The sequence below is a fragment of the Anabas testudineus genome, chromosome 2 (assembly GCF_900324465.2).
Source record: "Anabas testudineus chromosome 2, fAnaTes1.2, whole genome shotgun sequence".
Classification (NCBI taxonomy): Eukaryota; Metazoa; Chordata; class Actinopteri; order Anabantiformes; family Anabantidae; genus Anabas; species Anabas testudineus.
Genome location: NC_046611.1, coordinates 16,185,443 through 16,203,790, shown reverse-complemented (window position 1 = coordinate 16,203,790; position 18,348 = coordinate 16,185,443). Strand labels below are relative to the sequence as shown.

Genomic DNA, 18,348 nt, shown 5'->3' with positions numbered 1-18,348 from the left:
GAGCAGGACACCCCTGGTCCATATTGTCTCCAAATTCTCACTGGAGGCTGCTTAAATAGATTCATTCATTTACAATGAGTTTTGAAAATGTACAGCACAGCAGGAAAATAGCTAAATGTTTTACCTTGTAGAACATGTTTAAGGAAAGATATTATATAGCTACAAAGTTCAAGAACAACGTAGGATCAACATAGACAGAAGTAACAATTAAAATACAGCTGTTAAAGGCATCAGTTTGATGGACCTACTGGGGACAGAGTTATGTATGAGCTGAGTAGTTGTGTTAAAAGGTGTAAAATGATCACAAACAGATGAAAAAGACCAAAAGGAGACACACGGTGGACAGAAATGTACACAAAATGAGATACCAACTAACCAAGAGACATATGACAACAAAAACGCGACAATAAATAATCTCAAAGAAACAAACAAACAAACAAACAAAAAAAAAACAATGGCTGCAAACCGTGTGACAGAACATTTGTAGCTGCTGTGTGTCTACTTCAGGACCTTTTATTTGTCTGTGCCCAGAGGGGCCTGTTTTCTCATGCCTCTACTTTTAGTACAATAGTACAATAGTAAAATGATGCTTAAAGGGGTCATATTCTGCTTTCTGCGTTCTCAAGTTACCTTAAAGACACGGGAGAGCAAACAAAGCCAAAGAGCCATTACACAAATAATAAGTTTTACTACCACAGAGGGTGTGTTGTGTTTTTACAAAGTAACATAAATGATAATATATGTCAACTCTACTTCTTAAAACTGGACACATTATATCAATGAACCCCACGGCTGGTTGTTTGACTCTCAGTTCCCCACTTATCCCTGAACAAGACACTGAGCCCTTGGAGCTTGGTATAACCCGTCCAGAGGTTTATCCTAACCCTAACCTGGTCCTTGTCACTGCTCCTTAGCTGAATGCTGTAGCAGCCCTTTGAGAGTGTCACTGATCCTCTACAAACAGGAACATGTTGCTTCCAGGAAGCATAAACCATAAAGAGAATTGACTTTACAGCAACTGGGATCTGTGCCTAAAAAGCGTTTTTATTTAGCCACTGAAAGACGAAACAGCCCCAAATCGTGACTGCAGACAGAATGTAAAGTAGTGTACAACACCAGCAGGTGCGTGTTTCAAGTGTTAAGTGTTTTAATGGTGAATTTGTCCTTCAAGTGAAGCTATTGTTCCCCCTCAGGGATTTGGCGGCAGGTCGTCAGGGTTGCTTTATGTAACTCTGCAGAAACAGAGTCCCACAATCCGAGGGCACCTTAATCAAGATGTTTCAATTTACAGGGCAGCCGCGGCAGAGGAGACACCGCTTCATTACACCACGTGGTCACCTCCGAGCCAAGACTTGGGGTCAACTATTGATCCGATTGGTTCATTCGCATCGTTTATCTTCTCGGCGGTGTCCCTCGCTGTACGCCTCGGCTCTCTGATTGATCGCCGCCTGATCACTAACCAAACCAAACCACAGCGATTTCCCATCAGTCTGTCCATTACCTAAGTGGCAGGTCACGCTCTTTTTCTTTCTGAAACAAAAAGACAGGCTGTCGCTCGCAGAGTGGTTGTCACTAATGGTGTTGAGAGGAGAAAGGAGACTCAAAGCTGCAGTTTGTGTCTTTTCTCTGGGAGGAATTGACAGGTTGACAGTCATTTGTGTGCTGAGTGAGTTTTTAGGAGCCATGAGCTTTTCATACCTGTAATCTGGAAAATGCACGTCCATGACTAATGGTGTCTTTTTTTCTGCAAGAACACTAAGTAAAGTCATTTTATAAATCGAATTGAGTCATCCAGCCAGGAAATGATTCACCACATTCAATCTATTGTCTTATTTTACAGTTTTTATATTTATATTATATTATATTATACTTTTATAGAAATGTATGTATGTTGTTAACAAATCTGGAGCATGTAATCTTTCATTTGAAGCTAGAACATGATAAAAACAAGCACAAATCCAAGTAGGACAGTAGCAGGATTGTATGTTGCATCACACTGAGTCAGAAAAAGACCATTCTGGTGGTATTCTGGACTCTAGTATAACTAGTTTCCACATCACACAACAAGTTTTACATTTCCCTTCCTTTCTTGTAGAGACTAAAAAAAGCAAACATAAGCATAAACCCTAAAGAAATTCTCCATAACGGGGCTTTCAAGGACGCTCTGACACCCAACATTGAGTGCTGCTTGCTGAAAAGGATTGTACTGCAGAGCTCAACTGTAAGAAATACAAATAAGGTCATTTTGAAAAGAAAATAATTTTACTTGTTAGTCACATTTTTCATTAAAATTCAGCAGTGCTCATGAGTTTGCCCTAGAAAACAGCTGATTAATTTTGTAACTTAGAGGATTGTTTGTTTGACTGGGTTTGGCTTTATTAAACATTTTGTCCAAGCAGGTATCTAATAATTAAAATGGAGGTGACATTGGTGTGGAAGGAAATGATGTTGAGAAAAGCATCAAACAACATAAGAAATCAGGGAAGATGCATCACTCCTCACTACTGACCAGCTGACAGCCCCTGGGGAGATGTGTTTTTAATGGAGGGTCAAACAACCAGTCGTCCTGCACTGCAGGTTGTCCTGACCCAGAACAACCTGCAATGTATTCGGATTTATTCCACGGAGAGCAGAGGTCAGCGAGTCTATAAACACCGCCAGCGTGCAACATTCAAACCCCACTGAGGTCGCTGTCACTCAGAAACAAGTGCTTGTGTCGGTTAGTGCTGTGAGAAACTAAAGTTGAAAGTTAGCAACGCACGTTTTTGACTAAATTTATTTTGTGTTGAAAGGTCAAAATATTACAAATCATTCGTAATTTACAGGATGAGAAGTGGGAGCCAGCTCCTAAAAAAGCTACTCAATCTTTATTGATTTGCCTTTATTTAACTCAAGAACACTCATATGAAACTATGTGTAACTGCTGTCAAAAATCATCAGTTATACTGTTCAAGATCTGTAATTGTTTGGTTAAATATTAAAATAATGTTTATAAGAAAGAAGGGAATAAGAAAAAGTTGTAAAAATGTATGTACTGTATGTAACTGATTATACTCAATATTTTTTGGAATATTTGTTTTTTTCAGATTGTAAAAAAATCAGGATCTGAACATTAACTAACAATTAAATAAAGTAGTTGAGTATAAGGACACTAGTTGTTTGTGTAATCAGTTTACTCAAGTGGAGTGAAGTACCTCAAAATTTATGTAAACATAGTAATGTGTCACTTTCAATAAGAAATGTGGATTCTCTGAACACCAAGAGTTATTTCTAAACCAGCAGACATCTGCTTATTAGGTGTATTATTGAAACATGAGGCTGCAGCCTATGTTCGGACTGACAGCACAATGAAGAGACAACTTCTCTAGTTAGAAAGCTGAGTTTCTACTTACTTTGCAAATGTGTCTGAATTTCACAAACACACTTCTGCTCAGCTCTGAACCATACATTTTTAAGTTCCTGTACCTCAGCTGCAGAGGCTGGCTGGCATTAGTCTGGATTTTTAATTCCACAGCCTTCATCCCGTCACTACAACAACAGAGTCATAGCGAATAACTCACCACTTAGAGTTGTTCCAGACAGACCTACTTTATAGTTCTCTTACTGTTGAGATGTTGCACAGTGAGTAGTTTCCTCAGACACTTTTAATGAGAAGCATCTATAGGAAGTGCTGAATGCACACGTGATGCCAAATGAAACTAAGGCAGAGGTTTTAGAGGGGCTTATGTGTGGATGTATAGGGCATCATTTTATTTTTGCTGTTTTAGTCATGCCAGCGGAATGACTCTGTGGAGGAGTGGGACCATTGTCTAGTTGGGACTTTTTTTAAGAACAGAACAGAATCCAACAATGAAATGTGTTTGTGCTGTGTTGTCTTTGACTCCAGGTCCTGGTTTATCTTAGTCACCTGTGCCTTACAGCTGCATTGTTGTTTGAAAACTATTGTGCTGCACTGTGTAAGGTTGTGAAAATGTGGCACCTGTTTTTTTTGTCAAGAAAGCAATGCTTGGAAAGAAGTCAAATTATTTGGGGTCTAGTTGTGTGAAAGCACCAAACCAAAGTATTTATACAGAAAATAGAGAAATACTATATCAAATAAACACAGCTAAAAACAAATAATCTAGCTTTCACTCCTACTAGTACATTTATAATCATAGAACTCTGCTTACAAAACATAACCATGCTTCTTATGTCTTCTCTATATAGATACACACCTGGTATAGACTTGAACACGAAGTTCACATGAAATGCTATGTACTGCTTATGCTACAGTTCAGGTGTAATAATCCATTTTGCTGGTGCTGAACAGATAAGTTGGACTTTAGAATTTTTTCTTACTATCCTATGAACTTTGGTTTCAGTTGTGTTGAACACAATGACCCACCATTACAAGTAGTAGTCACTTTTGTCACAGGTCAATATTCTTGGACTAAGTCCTGTTCCATGGTTTCACTATAATGACAGATGATGTTTTTGAAGTGGAGTACAGAAAAAGTTTAGATAGAATAGCAAAGAAAGGCATAGAAGTATAAAATGTACATGTTATCCACCACTTCCAATACTAATGATGGACACGTCTGGGTAATGCTTGTGGTTGCTATGGGGATTCATTAAGCTAATGAAGTAAACATATTTAGTCTTTTTTCTCTTTTTGCTGGTGTTTCATTACGTTGCAGCGTGTTGAACTCTCAGGTACGTGGTCAGTGAGGTTGTTAGTTATTGTCAGTCTGGCTTTTTATAGTAAGATGATCCATTCATAAGCTGATATAGTGTAGTTGTTAAATATAAGTAATTAAAGTACATAACTGTCCCACAGTTTTATTGTTTTAAAGAGAAGCTTCACTTCTCTGTCAATATTTTAGTCTGTGCTGGAGTTTTCTTTTCAGATGTGAAAACATATTAACGTATAACGTATTAAAGTATGCGTTGGAGTTACTGTGTGTGTGTGTGTGTGTGTGTGTGTGTGTGTGTGTGTGTGTGTTTCACTCACGCCATGACAATGACGCTGAAGTCGAGCCAGTTCCAGGGGTCCCTCAGGAAGGTGAAGGGTCCCACACAGAAACCCCTCGCCAGGATCTTAATGAGAGACTCGAACGTGTAGATACCAGTGAAGGTATATCTGGGAAGTGAGGGAATGAAAGTGAGAAAAAGGATATAACAACAATGGAGATTAGGAAGTCCAAAAAGAAGAGGGGTGAGAAGGTGTGAGAAAGGAGGAAGAAGAGAAATAGAAAATGAATAGGGAAGAAAGATGGATGGAGGAGAGAGAAAAGGGGGGTTAAGGTAAGATGGACAAGTAAAACAGGGAGAAGGAAAGAAAGAAGGGATGGAGCAAAAAAAGAGACAAAGTGATGAAGGGGTGAAGAGGAGGAGGTGCAAAAGTAGAAATGTTGAGGGAAAATAGAAAGGGCATGAGCAGGTAGGTGGAAAAGAAAGAGAGTCTCGACTCTCAGCCAAACATCCTTCACTTATTTATTTTGTCCCCAGAAACAAGTTTGACCCAACAGGAGTCAACTCAACCGTACAAAGACAGACAGACAGGAGGGAGCGAGTCAGTCACGTCACTTCTGACCGAGCAGCAGCAGCAGCTCGCGTCTAAACACAGCTGGAAGCCGGCGGTGAAATACTTGCATTTACTCCTGTGGTAGAAAGGTATTTAAATAGTTTAGGTTTTAACTGCAGTTTTCCACCTGAACGGCACTGCAAAGGACGTGAACTGAATTTAATGAAAGCATTTAGGTACATCTGAAAGCCACAGCAGCAGCAGCAGCAGCATATCTCTAGAGGATAATCCTAGTTCTTACTGGACAACACCATATGAATTTATTGAGACTAAGGCTGAGACGCCAGGTGTAATGTACATTTAGAAGATTTTATTGTCAGGTACGTGGAAATGGCGCATTAAGTCACTGACAAACCAAGATACTCAAGATGTCAGCAGTGGCGATTTTAGACCTTTGGGGTGTCAGTTTAATCACTCCACAGGGCAGAGAGGAAATAAGAGGCAGTCAGCAGCACCGCGCAAGCCCGAATAGGAGTCAAATCATAATGTCTCAAGCTGAGACTGGAGCTAACAGATGTTGAGCAGCAGTTACTTTTACAGAAATAACCATAACGCAGAGAACAGACAAGTGGGCTAATAAAAAGCAAAGGTGTACCTTTTGTATTTGAAAGATGTTCAGCATTAGTCCCCAAAGTTGGATTGCAGGATTACGAGTAATTTCAGTTTTTTCCTCTAAATAAATGTTATTAACATGTGCTAGGAGTGTTGTTATGTGGTCTGGACACTATTAAGTCAACACAAAGTGATGCATTTCTTTTTAGGCACAACATATAATCAGCCAACAATGGACAGACAGACAGAAAAGTCTCCAGGTGTACTTACTCCAGGTATTTGGCCCAGTACGCTGGCTCGGACATGGCCATGAAGCAACAGTTGGTCAAGATGGTGCACATGATGAACAAGCTGAATAACGTGAGCAGGTTAAGGAACAAGGTTTCACATCATATTTAACAGCACACAGAGTATTAAAGTATTTGTTGTTTTACCATTTGAAAAGCTGTGCTTTAGGACGAGCAACAGGTGCTCTCACCTCATGAACATGAACCCTGTCTGCATTTAACTAAACACAAAATTAACTTTTTTGATTGATCAGTCTTGGTTGTAACATGAGAAAGTTTCCAAAACATAATGATATAAAAAGAAACAATTATTATTTAATTATGTTATGTTCAAACTACTTAGTAAGATTCAGAGGTCTGACATGTGATAACCTCAAATTTGCTAATAAGTCCTATAGTTTGTTAGCAGGTGGGTGACGTTTGGTACAGAGGATGATAAATGCCAGACAGAGAATTAGAAATTTAGCATACTTTTCTGTGATTTATGGCTTAGTCACTGTAGATAAGAGCACCAACTCGAATGTAAAATGGAAATGTGCTCGGCGTAATGCTGGCGATCGAGAAACTCAGGCTTTTATGACTTGTTCCCTCGTTGTATGTCTCTCTGGAGAGTGTCAGCTGAACACCTGAAATGCAAATGTAAAATAAAAAAAAGTCTCTTTTAGCCCTGTGTGTGTGTGTGTGTGTGTGCAACTGCATGCCAAAGTGATTTTACATGTGCTTTATTTAAAATGCCTTTCACTGATTTCCCATTAGGGCTAAATAAAGACGAAGTGAACTGAAAGGCTGTGCCGGGTTAGCATGTGAGTTTCAGCGCTCCCCTCCGATGCCTGCCACATTCAATACAGCAAATTAATATGCCATTAACAGCACTGTTGGGAGAAAGAGCCCGCTCTTGTCTAATCATCATATAATGGGGAACAGTAACTTTCCAAACTGTCAGGAGGCAGCGGTACATGTTAAATATCACTTTCACCTGCATGTTCAGCACACTACACATGATGGGGTGGGGAAGACTTTGTGAAACCTCGCTCAGCTGTCAATCATAGCTATAAATGAATCATAATTATTGTAATTTGGCAGAGGGAACATACTCCCTGTGTGAAAGTGGCCCAAACTCCAGCTGAAAGTTGTTTGAGCGGCGGGGTAATTGTTGATTGAGTGCCGGCTGTAATGATGTTGCAGGAGCACAGTGGCAGGCGATGAGATAATACGGTTACCGATTGACAAACAACGCAAATGTCCCCCCACCGCCACCGCCGCCACTGCAGAGCCAGGAGCTAATTATGCCGTAATGATAGCCCTGCTGTTATGGACCTCCCAGGCCACCATACCGGTAAAGTCATTACACCTCCCACATCCACCACGGGATCTATGTTCCTCTCTCTTTGCTTTCCTGCTGTCACTCTTTGTCTTTTCTCTTCTTTGCCCTTTTCTCTCTCTCTCAATTAGCTCGTTGTGTGAGCTAAAGGTCGGGGCACCACACTACTCACTAGAGCTTTTCTGTTTTTTCATCTCAAATCTGCTGCTCTAATTTCACGCCTGTAACATCACCGTTAGTTTAACTGCTCCACAGATCGCTTTTATTTTGAAAGAGGAGCAAAGAGGAAATGCATCTGGGGTTGGAGCACAAACTAAAAAAGAAATAATGTTAGTTGTTATTTAAATATTGACTATATCTGATGATACACTGGTCCATCACTGAATGTTCACTAATGTTTTCCTTTCCTCGTGTTTCCTGCCTTTAGTCACACTCCATAACAAACCCAGTACCACTTCTAAGACCACAGTAAGAATCCTGCATTCTTACTGTGCTTGAGTAAAAGTACATGTCATCATTTCAAGTACTTGTTTTAATGACTGGTACCTTTCAGAGTGTTAAATTATGGATCCCCTGAGGTCCTGACAGATGATTTTGGGTTCTGTTCATATGTAGGCACTTTCCTATACAAATAGATCAAATCAAAAATAAACAGGAAACAGGTCAACTGATGACGCGATACCTGTTTCACATTCACGAATGAAGGGACGTACAGTTCCACCTGAGCAAGTTTAATCAGCCCCTTAACTGAAACTGCAAACACCTGTCTGGGTACAGTATAGACACCCCAGCTTTCATCTAACGATGCATTATATTTGATGTAAACTAGTAACTAGTACAATATTTCCCCCAGTTCGGTTCACCCTGCTGTTGCTCCACTCCTGTCCTGAGGGCTGCAGACTTTTTGAAGTTTAATCAGCAGCAGGGGAGCCACCTGGGCTCAGTGGGCCTCACGTATATAACCCAGAGCTGCAGGCAGTCTCTTTTCCCCAGACGCCTCTGTGATGTGGCTTTTGGCCATTTCTTTTTTCTTTTACAGCACCACATGAATGCAGCACACTTTTGCTCATCCGCTTCCTGTATTACTGATATTTTCTAACCTAATCACCTGTTAACAAACTGATTTCTATACGTTATACCTGCCCCTGTTCAGAGCAGGTCTGTGTCCTTCTCAAGTAGTAGAGAAAAATAAATATTCAAGTGAAAAGAATGCACGTTCATGTATTTGGATGGTTTCCTCAGTGCTGCTCAGGTTCTTTAGGACGCAGACAGCAGACCAGATTTCTTTTATTGGTTGTTTTGTTTTTGAAGCATGTTTCTACATTCACCGTCCATCTGCTATTCTGTATTTATTTGTCTGTTCATTCACTGCACCACCATCCACTGTCATTTCACTGTATATGTGCCATGGCTGCTCTACCTATCTACCTATTGGCAGCTCTGTGATTACTTCTGAACCACGCTCCTGCTTTGTCTTTATACACATGTACAGGTAAACATCTAATAAAACAGTTTGAACTAAATCTGCCCATTAGGAGGAGCGATCACGCACAGTCACAGCCCCAACTCACCAGCCTGACTCCTGAAAAAGCTTATAGGATACAACATGCAAATGCCAAATGGGTAAATTAAGAACACCTCCTCCTGTTTCATTCAAAATGTATGTTGTGTTGTAAATATAAAGTCACACACTATCTAGAGAATAACTGTTACTAACTGCCTTAAATAATGTGTCCGGCCAAATCAGTGCAAAGAAAAGTGCTGCTAACACAAAGCTGCCTCCAGATGTTGAACAAATTCAAATTCACTGCAATATAGCAAAACCAATAAAGGCACCCATGTGTAGCTATGGGGTGTGTGATGGATAGCATGCTCCTCCCGCAAAGCCCCATGTGCAAAGCCCTGTGGGATATGTAGTCAAACAGTGAAAGCACACCATGCACAGAATACTTATATTCTAATATCAGAAGTGCTTGTGCGTCCACCTTACACCGCAGCCTGTCATTGTGGCGCCAGTGTGGTCGGGCAGAAATCCAGAACACACTTGTTCCCACGCACGCACACACACTTATAAAACATTTACACACAAACGCACACTTCACCACCACAAGTTGTACTCTTGCAGCGGCTCCCCGCCCTCAGCACACCCGTCCTAATTGTTGTTGTGTTTCTGATTAAAGCGCGCACACACTAACACACACTGTGCACGTCAGACAGTGCCACACCTCCGCTGCTGACCTCTTCACCCACTTATCCCCCTGACAACAGCAGCGTGTCCGCCGGCTCGACATCTCTCAACACCAGCAGCCGCCTCCCACGGTAAAAATAGACAAGTGTGAGGTGAGGAGGGGGCAGGAGAAGGGGGCGTCCGGGGGAGGGCTGTTGAGTTTTGGGTGTGAAGTCATATCTGTCATGTCTGTTTGGCGTCTGGACGTCGGCGTGGAGCTGGAGTGACAGGCTGAAAATCTCACAGCTGGAGCCTTTAGATTCAGGACTTATTGATGCTTTTTCATGGTGCATCCAAAAAAACAAACAGCTGATAACAACTTTGTTGTTACTGTACGTAGCACTCTAAAACTTTTTTCCTGGATCACTAGAAAAATGCTGTAAAGCATTAAGAAGTGATTTGCTCCTTAATCGTGAACAACCAGCCCTGTCTCTGCAAAAACTACTTCCACTTCAACCACAAATATGTTTTTGCTTAAAACTGCACCTGGATCATGTTTTCTGTCAAAGTAACGAGAATATGCTGACTGGCAAGTCAACAATACACTGGCACTTAACCCAAAATGTTCCTAAACAGCATTTTTCTTTTCAACTAAAAAACATCTGATCTTGCAGTACAACAACAACAACCAGTTTGTGTGACTACATCATGGTTGTGTCTAGACTCTCACAGAACTTAATGTTGGAGAGAAAGATTGACGTTTGCTTTAATAGAGAGACCACAAACTTCCTCTAACCTTAACCAAACAGCTTTTGTTGTCTAGAAGTTGAACTCTGTAGCGTTGCGTTAGTGAGCTCTGTACGCCCCCGGCTCAACCCAACCAAGAAATATGTTGCAGCAGAACAATAATAATCCACCCTATGATTATGTTTCCTACAATAAGCATTTTTTGCTGCAGAGACCTACGTTTTAGGGGTTGGTTGGTTGGTTTCAGTCATGAAACTCGTTCACTCCTGGTCACAGAGTGATGTAAACAGAGATAACACAGCATATCTGCAGGTAAAAACGAACACAGCTGAATCAGATTTTCTGTCCCTGACAATTGTGAGAATGGCTGCAGGTCAAATGTCAGGGATTGGTGGCAGTCCCTGAGATTCAGTCAGATGGGAGATTACTGTGTGTGTGTGTCTGTAAAGTTTGTATATACTGTATTTACTGAGTGTGTCTGTGTGTAGGAGGGGTGCCGCGTGGGGGACACCACCTTGATGAAGGCTGGGTAATATTTACTGGTCATGTTTATGGTTCGCCTGACAGCTCGAGATGATGTCTGGCTAAGAAATATGACCAAGAGGATGAGTCCTCTGATTCATACACACACACACACACACACACACACACACACACACACACACACACACACACACACACACACACACACACAGAGTCGGCTGATGTGATTGGTAAATACGCTCATTCCTTTATGTGTGTCTGGGAACCATCCAGCTGTCAGATTCAGTATTTAGGACCGTTTTAAGCAGTCACACGACGATTATGCAGCGTTAAACTGTTAATAAAATATGTGCTGAATAATATCATATAGTCCTGTAATCACGGAGATAAATGAATTTTGATAAATGTGGAAAAAATGCTGCTGTTTTCCTGATATTTAGCATTAGTATCTGACACCTCTGCAGTGAGAATGGGCTGCCTCAGCTGGCAAACTAACAACAACCTTCAGGAGGAAGAAACACTGTAAACGGAGGAATTTAACGTCTACTTTAACCTTCTTGGCCAATGTTCAACTTTTAAAGAGCGGGCCGCTTCTAATGAAGAAGGAACTGAGGGCAAGGAGAGACGGCACAGAGTTATAACAGAAGAGGAAGAAGAACATTGAGAAGGTGAGGTTCGACTTCCAGCTGTGTTTAACCCACACAGTGATAATCTACATGGATTTATGTTTGTAAATCCAGGTAATCTAGTATTTTTTCTCTACCATAATTATTGCTGCAAGAAAATAATTTTGGATTGCCCATTCTACATCGACCAGCTACAACTACCAGGACGCTGAGACCACTCATTACTGCGTTTCATTGGCTCTGTGCCTGTACGCTGAGCAATAAAAGTAAGAAAAAGTAAAGAAAAAAATTTTAAAAAGCATATTTTCATTTTCTGAAGCTAAAACAAATGAATCAAAATTTCTTCACCCAGTCCAAAAAAAACCCTCCATGCTGCATGGCTGAACGTCCATGCAGCCGTCGCCTGCAGTCAGCAGTGGATCATGCAGAGTACATACTGCACTACGCAGTAGTACTGGTGTATGTGTAAGGATATGAGTGGACCAGGATCTTGATGGCGATTCTGCGGATGGGGTGAAAAGGGCTGAAGATGTAGAGAGCTGATGTGGCACTGAAGCGGAAGATGGCCTTCCCTTTGTTCAGGACTATGAAGGTCTGCAACAGAGAGAGAGAGAAAATACATTTATGTAAAGATGAATTCAGTGATTGGGTTGTAGACATGTGACCTACAGCAGGTGGACAAAATAACACAAACCCTGCACTGACTCCCAGTTTTAGGTGTCAGATTTGTTTTGTTCATCTTTTTAGGCACGTCGGTTGATCTCAGCAGTCCCCTCTGACAAGTTAAGTTTATAATATCTATAATATCTACTATTATAAAGTATCTGTGATCGAAGCTCAGACATGTCAGCTGCAGCTGCTCTGGAGCGCTGTAGTTTGCAGTAGGCTGCTGCACTGGTGAATCACATTAAGTTGAATATCAAATAAGAGCATTTTCTGCCCGAGTACATCGCCTTTTACAAGCAGGTTTCAAAAAAACATAAGGCCGTTTACAGAGGGAGAAAATGACACAAAGTCTGTGTCTGAATGACTGGACCATCGCTGGTAAACACTTTAGGACCTTTAAGTCTATGATAACTATAACTATGATGGTTCTGATTGTTTGGAATAAGCCAAACGACACCACAAGTGTTGATGTGCTCTAGGTTTTTGCTTCCTCTTGCCGTCTCTCTTCTTATTTTGCATGAGCATGTAGCTGAAGCTGTAGCAAAACATCTTGCATCCTCCTAGTTAGCCGCCAACTCCTGTTCCCCTGGTGGCTTGTTGCAGAATAAATGTCATCAAATCATCACACCCCTGTGCCAGGTAACCAGTGGCCCCATCTTCCCAGGGCTGTGCCTTTCATATATCCACTATAATCCTAAATAAGGCTACGCTGTCATCAGCAGCTCAACCTGACAGATTCAGACAGCCTGTGTTAATGTGGAAGTTTGTATGTAATAAAAGCACTAGTGTCTCATTCATTAGGACACAGGATTCATGGAGAAGTAACATTAGCCTCGATCGTTTCCTTACTTCTGAAGAAGCCCCATAAAGTGATTCCTTGTATTATAATGTGTAGTAATTTTATGAAAATCAGAAACACCCATTATGATAAGGGGAAGCCTTCAGTATATAACAGCTGGGACACAGGCTCCAGCAATCCTCCGGTGGTTCGGATAACGGAGGGATGGATGGAACAGAGGTGTGTGGTTGTTGGAGCTGTCGAGATGTCGAAGCAACAGTTAAAATTAAACCAAGTTTCACTGTAAAGGTTTGGCGCTTATGTTTGATAATGATATTTTAGATGAACAAACAACAAAAAGTAACTGGCTAGATGCTTTGATCACATTAACCTGCTCTACATCATATTTGCTGCACAGATATTCTGGTAAACACACATTCTCTTCTTCATCTATATGACTTTTAAGATACCTGGAAACCACAGTCTAGTAAAGCCCTCTTTATAAACAGGTTCTAAATAATTAATAACAGATACTTAAATAAATAATTTACTATTTCTTTTACATCATTATTAATGTTTTTGAAATGACTGGCAGGTGTTCGATATGTCTTATTATTTGCTTATAATGTTTTTAGAGCAGAAGTTTGAAATGTTAAATAACTATATTTTAAGGGCATTTTTAATAATATTATTTTGAAATACATTGTTAATAGATGTATTTTGGCCTTTCGGTTCTCCATTAGAACAATGTCTTAGGGTATGGCAACCTCTTAATAATTAATGCTTATAAGTGATGTAAAAGCATTCATCCTTGATTGTTAGCGATTAATAAAACCAGTAATGGCATAAGGTGGAGAGTGGTATACATTTTCTGCGATAAATAAACAAATACATGTAAGTTAAGTGACATTATTTAATCCTAATATAATATACATTTTAAGATTTATATTTTTTTAAATATATTTTTTTATGACAGCTGTGGTTATTTACACATTCATAGTCTCTGACATGCTGATTTAAAATGCAGGACAAGCCAAACGCCAAGTTAATATATTGATCTGAGTGTGTAAAGATTGGTGCATGCCAAAATGTTAAAAATCATTAATGGACTTCCAGTGTTATTTCCGGCCATATTGTTTAGAAAAACAGTGAATCATTCTCATTCTTTTTGCACCCATTGTTTGGTGTTTTGGCTGTAGCCTCATTGACCTCGATACACAAAACCACAGATACCACAGACAGAAATAGAGGTATTTTTGTTTTAAAGGAACATAATTATGTAAACATCTAAACTTCTACTTCTCTCTCTCATGTTTGAAACTTTACCTACATATAGTAGTAAGGTCTTCGTATGCATTTCAGTTTAAAAAACAGGGTTTGAGTTTGCATAGACGCACAGCATATGCAGCTTACAGTGCCTCTTGGTGTGGTTTGTTGTATTGGTGATGGTATTCAGGCAGCACATGCTGTGGTGAGCAGTGGTAAATCTGGTGCTTCTGGTTGTGGAAGGGTGCAGACAGATTTAGCCAAGCCCAGGGGTAAATGACAGCAACAAATGGCCCTTGAATGCAGTGGCAGCCAAAAAGCACAGACTGTAACCAGGACATAGCACTTGGTTGTGGTTAAGGGTGGTGGTGATCTTAGCTAAATGTTGATTAAAAAAAACATAATGGTGACTTGGACTTTTTCCAATTTTCAATTCAAATCACAATGTCTGGTCGGCCCTAATTAAAGTGTTTTAATAAACCAAACCACATGTAGAATGTATATATTAAAACCTGTGCTGTGTTTTTCCTTTCCCTTTGTGTATCATAAACTAGAAACAATTTCCAGTGAACGTTATCCAGTCTGCAATTATATTTCCTCATCATTCATACTTTGGCAAAACCATTTAGTGCTTTATTCATACACCTAGTTGGCCACTTTACTAATGATGTAATGTGGATGCCAACGAAACCGAACTATAAATTGAAAAACATCTAAATCCCTGCCATGACCTTTGACTGTTTAAATCCCAGAGAAAATTCAGCTGAACATTGCAATTAGTGCAACAGAACATGAACACAGGCTCAGAGGTTCTGGGTGTGTTTCTAGTTCAATCCCCCAAACTCTGAGTGTTCCTGCAAACCAACTGGCACAGAGACCATAACAAACACACACAAAGGATGTGATGTGTGTGTTCACACTGGATGATTGCTTAAACCCAGAGGAAACAAACACACCTGAGCTAAAGAGAGAATGACACAGCAGAGGACAGAGAGGCGGCCTGAGGAAGAGAAATGGAAAGAGATGGAGCGAGAGGAGGCTGCCTCAAGATAAAAGGAGAGAAACGGAAGAGCAAAAAGAGCAGATGGAGAAGACTGAGAGTACTTCAGTCCTACAGTTTGTTTCCTTTCGTATGAATTGGTTGATTGTTGCATTTTCCTCTTCACTTGGTCTCATTCAAAACTGATATGCCTAAAAAGGCACCTGAGCATTGTTGCTGCAACTTTTACAACAGCCATATTGAATGTTAAAACCCCATTGTTATCAGGTGTTATCACAACCAAAATAATGTTTTAGTAGGGACCGGCTGCACATGACAGAGCCCAGAAGGAGCATACTGTATCACTGATATGTGTTAAATAAGGTGACCTCTAGCGGTAGTAGTGATTACTGTTGGTTACGTTGAATACGGGTTAAGCTGTATGCATAGACACATGCACTAACTGTACATAACCACCCACTGTGCTATGATATGTATATCCATTACACTATTAGCTTACCCATTCAAAGGCATTTAACGGTGTTGTGTCTTTCTTTCGATCTTTTCAAAATGTGTTTGACCTGTCGCTATTTGTTTGCTGCTGCTATATGTTTGTCGAGTGCTTACTTGTGCATAATTGTCTGTTTATATTATTTATCCTTGTGCAACTTGTCTATCTCTGTTTCTGCTGTATGTTAAATTTTAGCTCACACACTGCAAAAGTACAGTAACAGCAACAAGGAACCAGAGTTAAATTCCTTGCATAAACAAACTTGACCAATAAAGCAGAATCTGAACCTAAAGCATATACTGAGTTGACTAAGAGGTGGTGGTGGAGTAGGGGCCTATTAACAAACGTCTATGGTCCCGATAACAATGATCATCAAATGGCAGACGTTTTGCAACAATGTACAGCAGATCAGTCTAATCTTTCCTATTTGTATATGTAGTAGCATACTGTACTACACGAGGTCAGAGCTCAAATCATTTGTTTCTATGCAGATGACACTGCCTTTAACATTCTTCAGATATCTCTGTATAATCTCAAGAATGTAGTGAATGGCCACAAGACAAAATATGTTTCTGATTCCAGGTTTCATCTTCATTCAACTGAACTATATCTGAAACTGTCCAGTACTGTAAAGACCTAGGAACTTTGGCTAATCCTGTTGGTTTAGCAGTCTAAACAATAGACAGCATGTGGAGCAACAGAAACTAAATCTAAGTTTATTATGTCAGAATAAAGCATGTTTCTGTCCTCGCAGAAATGACAATTTTTGTATGAATCAGATCTACCCGAAATAAACAGAGTCCAACCAGCCTAAATAACACAGGTTTTGCTTTCGCCCTCAAATAGAAAAAGTGAGTGTGGGAGAGAAAAGATGAAAGTTTTTTTGGTGTGAAAGAAGGCAAAAAAGAAAAAGAGGGGGATAAACACATGACAGAAAGAAAAATACCCTTTTCCTTTCTGTTCATGTTCTCTAGTTTCCCCTCTCTGTCTCTCCCACACACGCTCTGTCACCTCCCCTCTGGTCTTCAGTGAAGTAGGCGAACAAAGAGTTGATTTTTCTTCCAGGGATTCTCCAGCAGGAGAAGGGGTATTTCCGAAACACACACATACACACACACACTTTCTAGGTGACCTACCCTCTGGTCTTTGAAGTAGTACGGGTCAATGTCTTCCAGGGGAACGCCCACCAGATGAGACGGGATGTCGGCAAAAATGCGCGGCAGCTGTTTTCCTGCCTCCAGGTCGGGCCGACGCCGGAGGACCTCCACATCGCCCAGGTCCTAAAACAAACACACACACACAGACAACATCACCACCTCTGAATAAACTCACACCTACCTGCTGATTTCGCCTCCCATCTTCATTTCATTCAGGTTTTATCCTTCATTATCTTTACTCCATTTAATTCTAACAATCAGCTTTTGTGTTTGTGTTTGACAAATGTGTGTGTACCTCCTGGTAGTGTTTACTGCGTCGGGCCTCCTCCTGGGCGATGCGCTGCTCGATGGCCGCCAGGGAGTCCGGCGTGAAGCGCTGAAAGCTCTCTGGTCCCATTGGAAACACACAGCCAGCCATCTTCTCATCCTGATCCTGCTGCTGACTGGCCCAGTATACCAGCTGCAGACACACAGGAGACTAAAAATAAAAAAAACAGCCCTGTAGGTTGTCTGTGCAAACAGTTTACTGCAACCTAAAGTCAAGTTAAGTAACATGTAGCCACCGCAGGACAAAGGAGTCAGGTGGAGGAGCAAAAAAGACAAATTAAATGGAGGGTCGACACATGATATGTCACCCAATTCAAATAGTCTCTTTTATCCATGACCATTTAATAATCTTAAATAAATGAATGTGTGGTGAGACAAATTCAGAATAGTTTGTAGTAATAATAACCCAGGTTTTGTCTTTTAAATGATAAATCTAAAATTCACACTAGATCAAATTTGAGGTGGCTGACTGTTGAGTATATTGTGAATTATGAGATGAGCGGAGTTTGATTTGAGAGCATTGAGGGTCTCTGAACGTCAGGACAGAGCTGTGATTGAACGGCTTCTTCACCGGCGGGATGATTGTGTCCCGTCAGACAGCGGTCTGCTGCTCAGGACAGCCCCACAGCTTCACCTCGCTCATCACCCAGCAGCCTCTTGGACCATTTGAAAGGGCAGCAATCAGTCTAAAAAACTCCTTATGATCGACTTCAACCTGATGAAGCACAATCACACCTGCTCAGCTCAGCACCTCAAATGCTAAAAGTGATATCGCAGTGAGCAGCTTCACAAAGTGTCTTAATACTGTAGCTTAAAAACCCAACAAAGCATGTTGATCGGCATTAGACCTGCTTTGAATGAGTAACACTACAAAAATAGCTAGTTGCTGGCTAAGACAGATGTATTGTACTTCTACAG

At 40.7% G+C, this 18,348-nt stretch overlaps 1 protein-coding gene across 3 annotated transcripts in view; it reads right to left on the bottom strand.

Annotated features, from left to right (window-relative positions):
• Positions 1–17,521, bottom strand: part of LOC113163497 (sodium channel protein type 4 subunit alpha-like) — a 124,144-nt gene extending 106,623 nt beyond the window's left edge. For all 3 annotated transcript variants that reach the window (XM_026362194.2, XM_026362193.2, XM_026362192.2), the window contains exons 1-5: positions 17,399–17,521; positions 17,083–17,226; positions 12,222–12,340; positions 6,386–6,475; positions 4,991–5,119 (exon numbers count right to left, since the gene is read on the bottom strand). In XM_026362194.2, coding sequence (XP_026217979.1) covers positions 4,991–5,119; positions 6,386–6,475; positions 12,222–12,340; positions 17,083–17,226; positions 17,399–17,521 — 605 coding nt within the window. The remainder of the gene's footprint in view (positions 1–4,990; positions 5,120–6,385; positions 6,476–12,221; positions 12,341–17,082; positions 17,227–17,398) is intronic.
• Between the last annotated feature and the right edge of the window lie 827 nt (positions 17,522–18,348).